The 8,752-nt window shown below is 26.6% G+C and overlaps 1 protein-coding gene across 1 annotated transcript; it reads left to right on the top strand.

Moving 5' to 3' along the window:
* Positions 1-5,029: 5,029 nt before the first annotated feature.
* On the top strand, positions 5,030-8,209 carry LOC124935033 (homeobox-leucine zipper protein HDG1-like). The gene is made up of 8 exons (XM_047475502.1): positions 5,030-5,165; positions 5,286-5,452; positions 5,541-5,630; positions 6,840-7,043; positions 7,151-7,313; positions 7,408-7,460; positions 7,509-7,766; positions 7,856-8,209. The coding sequence occupies exons 1-8, from the start codon at positions 5,030-5,032 to the stop codon at positions 8,207-8,209; spliced, it is 1,425 nt and encodes a 474-aa protein (XP_047331458.1).
* Positions 8,210-8,752: the final 543 nt, after the last annotated feature.

The raw sequence follows: 8,752 nt of genomic DNA, 5'->3' as shown, positions 1-8,752 counted from the left end.
ATGTTTGATGGCTATTAATCAATTTCTTTAAGGTCGTTTGATTGTCATCTTTAAATCATAGCTAGGGTTTGTCTAGATTTGATTTTTGACCCTCCCACTTTTGTGATTTTAATGAAATGATTTTAACTGTTTCCCGCCCCCCCCCCCCAAAAAAAAAAAAAACTCTCACATATTGGCATTTTTGGGCATTGGAGAAAAAACAAGACTCGCTATAGGTCAGACGATTTCATTCCAGGTTCATTAGATCATCTTCAACCCACCTGAAAACTCAACTTCATTATAGGTTTTAACCCTCCAACCTACTTACAAACTCAACTGCATTTTTGGTTTTTCTGCAAAATCTCTCTCCTCCAAACCCAGATATTCAGGGACACTGTTCACATACTCAAAAGGTTTTCAAAACTTTTATTTCAATCTTTTTAGATTGTTTTTAATTAATTTATATTTTAATTTGTTTACATGTTTTATTTATCTATATTTTAATTTATTTATATGTTTAATTCATGATAATTTTAATTTGTTTATATGATTAACTTATATTTTATATTTTTTACGTATAATAAGTTGATTGAAAATAATATTTAAATTATTGACTTATAATTAGTTTTATCAAAATTTTCTTTAATTGAATGAGAATTTAAAAGTAATTAATAAGTTGGTGTAAAGTTATGGGTTCAATTTGTAATTTTAGATATATATATATATATATATATATATATATATATATATAGATAATATTGAAAATTTTAAAACTTATTATAAAAAGGAATATTCTAAAAATATTCTTTTGAGTTTGAGTTTTTGGCTTGGAAATTAATTACTGTTTGATGAGATGTTTACTGCATTTTGAGTTTGAAAATATGTATTTGGGTTGGAGATGGTCTTAAAAAAATCAACATTTGGACGTGTAAGATCAAGATGAAAATGAAATGGTTCCTTAAAAAATGTCTAAAGCTCAAGAGATGGTATTGGTAAGATGATCAAACTTTAGATTGAGAATGAGAGCTAAGCTCTATTTTGGTATGACTATGGTTTGAGGATCACCCTACTATTCATAATATTGTTTTCTCTCTTATTCGAATAAGATGGAAATGTCAATTAGCTACTGTCCAACAAGTAAAAAACGAGGTATGGAATAACCTTCTAAGGGGAATTCTAGAAGGTACGAGGATTATCAATACTTTGTCTTCCTTCACTTTAACAATTGTGAGTATTCTCGAGTTTGGAGTGTTGAAAATGAAGGTAGGTTTGACTTGGGATCAACATGGAATATTGTTCACAATATAAAGGAGGTGGTTCCATGGTCCAATTTAGTGTGGTCCACACAAGTTATTCCTAGACAACAATTTACTTTGTAGTTGACATTCCGTGAAAGAATTAAAATGCGCGATCGAATTAAGGAGTATATGAATATCCCGAATCCCAGTTGCCTTATTTGTATAGAAAATAAGGAGACCATTGACCATCTCTTTGGGGACTTCCCCTTTGCTTCCTTGTTTTGGGATAAGTTCTCGACATCAATGAGTCTCCTTAACTTTCCAAAAGAATGGACTAATATCAAGGAAAGGATAATCATCTAGACAAAAAGTAATGACATTAGTTCAAATGCCTTCAAGTATTTCTTTATCAATAACGTTTATCATATTTGGATGGAGAGGAACACAAGAGAATTTCAAGGGTTTGAAATGATGTGGAGTTTGTTTCAATGAAATTATCTTTGGTGGAAACTCACTCATTCGAACGTGGAGGTGAATACCCACTTGTGAAAGAAATTTGTTGATTTGTCAAAGATGGAGTACTAGATATGAGAAAGTCACCCTTACTTCTAATTTTAAGGCGCTTTAAGTTTTTTTATTTGTGTTCTTCACTTTTGTTCTCATTCTTGTTGTTTTTTCTATTTTTCTATTTTTGGTTAATTCATTTTTAACAATTGTTCTACCTGAATCCTGAACTTTTATAATTCTGGACCTTTTTCAAGTTTTTTTTATTGAATGATATTGTGTCATTTTCTAAATGATATATATATATATATATATAACTCATTTAATACATTTTAACATGTTTTAACCTATAGTTAATCATATTAATAAATTTTATTATTTAACATGTTTTTTTAATGGATTAACATATTTGATAAATTAACACATTTTTTATTACAGTTGAAAAATAAATTAATAAATAAAAATAAAAAATCTGAAAAATATATTATTTTATTTTTAAAAAGTGGTTGCGTAAATACACTGGATATTGTTTGTCACACCAGTTACCCTAAGATGAAAGCATAACAAGAGAATGTAACATCTAGGATGTCCATGAAAAAAACTACAATCAGTACTTTATGTGCCAAACAAAAGAAAAAAGTAAAGAGAAAAAAAAAACAACGGAAAAGGATTGAAAGTAGAGAAAAAAACAACGGTAAAGAGAAAAAAGTAGGGACAATAAGAAGATTAAAAAAATTCAAATTTGGTGTAGAAAAAAAAGTTAAATCAAAGTGTGAACTAATATAATTTAAAGCTAAGATTAATATTGATTTTAATGTCGATATTTAAGATAAGAAATAATTGAAAGAGGAATTTGAAAAAGAAATTAACGTGACGAAATTTAATTGACGAAAAAAATAATAAAATTTCAATTTCTATCATCTTTCCTCATATTCTTTTTTTCATTTTACTGCCAATAACAATAACAATAATAATAACAATAACACTCCATTCATTATCCAATTTCTTCCCATAAATCTCAATCAGGTTTTCCTCCCACAATTTTAATCCCTCGTTGTTCTTTTAAAATTGATGTTATACATTTTTTTTTATTAAATATTTGAAAAATCTTTGTTATATTTTTTAAGGAAAATTATATGGGAGGCCTTTCAATTATTCTGATCACTCACTTTTAGCTCTCAAACTAATTTTTGAAACAAATCACACTTTCAAGTTTTAAAAAGGTTACCAATGATCCTTTCGGTCAACTTTTTAGTTAATAATAATGGTTTAAGCTTAAAATATTATTTTAAAAAAAAAAGCTTAAAATAATTTTTTTATATATATTATCTTTAATCATATTTTTTATATTAATATATATATAATTATTAAATCGCTTATATATAATATATTATTATTTTTTATATTAATATAATTATTAAATCTCTTATATATATATATATATTATATATATATATATATTTATATATATATTTATTTATATATATATATAAAATAAAATTTAAAAATAATTTATATATATTGTCTTTAATCATTAATTTTTTTATATGTATATATATAAATTTATATAATATATATTTTAAAAAATAATATAAGAGTTAAAAAGAATGATAACTTCCAACTATATACTCAGTTACTTTTAAATCTTAAATTATGTTTTTAAATATATATTATATAAATTAATGAGTAAAGATAATATATATATAAATTATATATATATATATAATATAAATTATTTTAATATTTATTTTATATAGATATAGTTAAAAATAAATAATATATATTATCTATATAGATTTAATAATTATATATATAAATATAAAAAAACAATATATATATATATATTATATAAATTATTTTAAATTTTTTTTATATAGATATAAATTTAAAAATTAATAATATATATATATATAATATTATATATACATAGTTTAATAATTATATATATAAATATAAAAAATAAGATTAAAGATAATATATAAAAAATTAATATTTTAAACTTAAACGGTTATGTTTAACAAAAAAAAAAAAAATTAAGGGAAGGGTCATTAGTGATATTTCTAAAATTTGAAGGGATGATTTGTTTTAAAAATTAGTTTAAGGTCTAAAAGTTAACTATCGAATACCGCCTAAATAATTTGTCTATTGTTTTTATGGTTATCCATGCTAATTGACCAACAATAATGGTCTATACTTTTGAACTTTCTGATTGTGCCTTAGTAAAAACAAAATTAAAAAAAAAAATATTATATCAGTCCATTTTATCCTGGTAAGGAATAATTACTTTATTAGGATTAAATATTTAAAATTAAAAATGTATTTATTTAATTTATTATTTAAAATAAAAAAATATTATATATTTTAAATTATTAATTTAATTTTATCATTATATACAATATTCTTTAAATATTTAAAATAAAATTAATATCTCAAAATCATAACTAACAATTATTTTAAATAATCTAATTTTCTCATTAACTCAATAACACTAAGAACTAAAAATTAATAATTTATATATTATAACACGATTTTAAACTGATCTATATTTTTTAAAAAAATAGATAATAAAATTAAAGGAGAAAAATATTAGTAGAACTAGGTGTAAATTTATTAGAGAAGAATATTCATATATAAAAATATATATTATATTTAAAACACAACCAATTATATGAGTTTTTTTAAATTAACATTTTCTAATAATTATATCATAATCATAAATATTAATTTTCCAAATTGTTTAAATTATTTATTATTATTTTATAGTCATTTTTATCTACTTTTCACCCAAAATAAAAATTTACATTAATTCATTTATATCTTTTATATAAAATATAAATAAAATTATTTTAGTTTTTGACTTTAATCATTTTCAAATTTTCACTTTTTACTTTATAATTTTTAAAAGTGTTTTAAAAAAAATTACTAATAATAAAAAATATTTATCAAAAACACATTTTATTAATAAACAAAAAAAAAAACATGTATATGTGTTTTCGTCAGTTGTACAATTATTATTATATTTTTAATATAAAAAAAAAAATCAAACATGTCCTACACTATTATATGTAGTTAACTTTGGACCCAAATGAAACAACTTATATTATAAACCATCAACTAAATTGGGAGAAGAAGATATTAAATCCAAAAGAAGAAGGTAGAGCTTTCTTCCTTCTAGTAAGTTGTTATTTTTTTCTTCTTTGTTTATTTAATTTTTGTATCGATACCAATTTGATAAAGAATTTGTTTGAAAATATTAGGATCCAGAATTTTATCAGAGCTTGAAAAATGAAAAGTTGTATGACAACGCTATGGAGGAATCCCGTTTGAGACTCCAGATTCAACTTTTGAGAGATGAATTAAACAAGATGACAATTTTAGCACAAAGATGCCTTGGGGGGCAAATAACGCCTCTTGACCTATCAAACTCGACTCCGATTGGACAAGGTCATATTAACTACCACAACTCGATTGGAAAGTTACCTTTTCTCGATCTAGCTGAGAAAGCAATGAATGAATTGACAATTTTAGTTAATGTAAACGATCCTTTATGAATACAAATCGTAGGCGAAGGTGGAGGAGTCATGGAATCTCTAAACCTCAGAGAGTATGTCAAGTTGTTCGCTCCTTGTTTAGAAATTAAACCCGACAACAATTCTACCCATTATGCGACCAGGGCGACTGGCATTATTGCCGCCAACAGCTCCACGATCCTCAGGGCATTGATGGATGAAGTAAGTATATATATGAACTAATTATTTCTTAATTCAAACCATTTATATGTGATTAAATAATTTAACCTTTTATTTGTTATGTATGTAGAATCAATGGCCATATTTATTTCAAACCATAATTGGTACGAGTGCACTTATAGACCTAATTCAAGAAGACAATGGAACAAACTTGAAAATGGTAATTTTCTTATTCTAATATTTAATCACATCGAATAAGGTTAGCATATCAATTTTAGTTGTTACAAATGTTTTTATTCTATTATTTTTCTATATATTTTTGTGAACTTATTTTTTTTTCCAATACAGTGTAGGTTCATTTTATTGAAGTCGTGACAATTCATGTTACAATTTCATTTGTATAGGTGATATTTGTCTTTGATACCTGTTATCTTTACCTGAATGGCATTGGTTTAAATCAAATTGAAAATCAACCTAACTATCTGATCATGGTTTATGAATCCGCTAATCATAACCAAACAGTTTGGTTGGTCGATTTAGTGGGTGTCAAATTGTTAAACTCACTTGTTAGGATTAAAATTAAATATATAAATATATATAAGTTGGTTATACTTCTAATTGATACAACTATTTTTTATAATTAAGTTTTAAACCACACGACTTATCTGACCATTTTTAAAAAATAAATAAAGTTTTTACTTTCGAACTAGAATATAGTTATTTTTTTTCAAAGTGAATTTTATGTAATATTTAGATATATATGCATGAAAAAATGTTGTATTACGATAAATCGTTGTCGTATGTGTCAAAAAGATGTGAAATCGACGACTTCATTACTTTTGCATTGTCGATGGTGATTAATATATGAAGTCTTTGTAGAGAATCGCTAGAATTCACTAGGTAATGCCTCAGTTTTTGGATAGTTGATAGGATGTTTGGATTGAGGCGACTAATATGATATGTCTACATATTTGAGTAATAATCTCGATTATGTTTTATTGGATTATCTGGTTTGAAATAAACCATTGAACTTTCAATTATTGTAGTTATATAATAATATATATATATATATATATATCTATATAGTACTACTATTATTATAATATTTTTTGAGATTCATTTTGAAAAATTGATGGAGTAGAATTAATCGTCATTTTCTCTGGAAGGTGTATAATCGGTTGGACAACGTGTTTATTTTCATATGTTGTGATATTTTATTTTATTTTTTATTTCAGACTTTATAAACTGACTTAACCGATCTTCTAACTAACTGGCCGAACTGACCAATAAATCGAAATAATCATTTAGTTTGAAATTTTTTCAAAACTCGACTGCTAATAGTTAAGTTGTGAATTTGAATGAACAGACCGACCAATTCGATAACATCACTACAATACATGCATAATTGTTTTTTCTTATTATTTTGTAGATGTACGCCGAGCTGCAAGTGCTATCGTCTTTGATTCCTGTTCGGAAAGTAAAATTTATTCGATTCAGCAGACAGGGAGTATGGGGAATGGTGGATGTATCTGTTGAAAATTCCCATGATATTTCGGAAACAAACCCAATTATAAATTGTAGGAGGTTCCCTTCTGGATGTATTGTGCAAGATATGCCCAATGGTGGCTCCAAGGTAACAAAATGTTTTAAATTTGTCTATGATTTATCTTTAAGAATTGTTTAAAATATGACCATATATACTATAAATACTTTAACTTGAAATGAATTTATGTTTTGAAGGTAACTTGGGTGGAGCATTTGGACTTTGAAGAGAACGAGTTCAATCATCCATTAGGAGTCATGAGTTGCAGTTCGTCTTTTGGTGCTCAAAGGTGGCTTGGTTCACTTAAGAGACAATGCCTATGCTTGGCGATTATAACGTCTCCTCATGATCGAATTAGCGGTAAAATATTTTTATTAATTAATTTTAGCATGGAAACTTTATCTCTTCCTGATCAAGGTTTGGATGGAGATGTTTAATTTCGACCTTTTCTCAGGGATGGTTAATCAGTCCAGGAAGAGAAGCATGGCTAATATGGCTCATAGAATGGTGAGTAACTTTGGATTCGGTGTATGCTCGACTGTGTACCAATGGCAGGTAGTCCAAGTAGGGGAAACAATGGTGACTATACGCAATAATAATCCGGGTGAGCCAACCGGGGTGGTGCTGAGTGCCTCAAATTCGTTCTGCATGCCCATTTCCCATCAATCTCTGTTTAATTTCCTAAGCCACAAACATACAAGGGGTGGTGAGTTGATGGAGGTTCATTCCACCATACCAATAATGCGAGAGTTGGTTAGAATCGACAAGAACAATGGAGACCATCTCAACCGTGTCTCTTTTCTTGTCACCAAGGTAAGTAATTAACTTGTGTTTCAAACAATAATCACATTATCATAACATATTCATTTATTTCTTTAATTTGACCAATTCTTTAAAAATAGGTTTTACATGGAAACAATCAAAATTCTGTTCCTATACTGCAAGAGACTCAATCAGATGGGTCGGGTTCATTGTTAGTGTATGCGCAAGTGACCTTAGAGGGGATGCAGACCGTGATGGAGGGCCGGGATTCGAGTTTGGTGGAAATATTTCCGCCAGGATTTTCCATCATCCCAAATACCAAAGTGAGTGAAAATGACGATGATTCGTGTATGAGTATGATGACAGTTGCGTTCCAACTATTGACCGAGAATAGCCCAGGAAACATGAACATACCCAGGCAGACCATTGAATACATAAACAACCTGATGTCTAGCAGGATTCAGAGGATCAAATCTGCTATTTACCGCGGCTAGCATACATATATTTGACTGTCTGTCTCTCTGTTTCATTACTTTTTTTTTTACTCAGAAATTTGGTCTTGAACTTTTTTTTCTTTTCTTTTCATGAATCCCGCTACTGCTGGCTGGCTGCTAGAGACATCATGTTTTTTTGTTGAACATGCTTAAAGTTTGATGATATGGTTAAGATCTTTAGACATGTAATTTTATCATAAGATTTTTTGCTTTGAAATGTGATGAAAAAATTGGGCACACTGAAGCACATTGCTTAAAAAGTAAGCTTGTTATTCCTATGAGTAAATCATAGAAAACTAGTTTTTTGGATAATGATAAGTGAATGGCCCAACTCCAATTTACTCAAAGCTGGTTGCTCCATTGGACCTTGTTAAATTCATGAAAAATAAGAAGGAAGAGCTAACGAAAAAAAAAGATTTCCATATATATATATATATATATATATATATTGATTTAAATTTATACAAATTATTTAAATTGTAAACATTATTTCATTCAATATTATAAATTATTTTTAAAATTATTAATAACTATAACTTCACA

Source organism: Impatiens glandulifera, chromosome 4, assembly GCF_907164915.1.
Source record: "Impatiens glandulifera chromosome 4, dImpGla2.1, whole genome shotgun sequence".
In the NCBI taxonomy this organism is placed as follows: domain Eukaryota; kingdom Viridiplantae; phylum Streptophyta; class Magnoliopsida; order Ericales; family Balsaminaceae; genus Impatiens; species Impatiens glandulifera.
The sequence above is the reverse complement of the archived record's forward strand: the minus strand, read 5'-3'. Positions and strand labels throughout refer to the sequence as shown.

Bases quoted from the DNA above. Each gene is read 5' to 3' on its own strand.
- LOC124935033 (XM_047475502.1), top strand. From the start codon at position 5,030: ATGGAGGAATCCCGTTTGAGACTCCAGATTCAACTTTTGAGAGATGAA. The intron at 5,166-5,285 runs GTCATATTAACT...TACAAATCGTAG, and splicing joins CTCGACTCCGATTGGACAAG to GCGAAGGTGGAGGAGTCATG. The intron at 7,767-7,855 runs GTAAGTAATTAA...CTTTAAAAATAG, and splicing joins TCTCTTTTCTTGTCACCAAG to GTTTTACATGGAAACAATCA.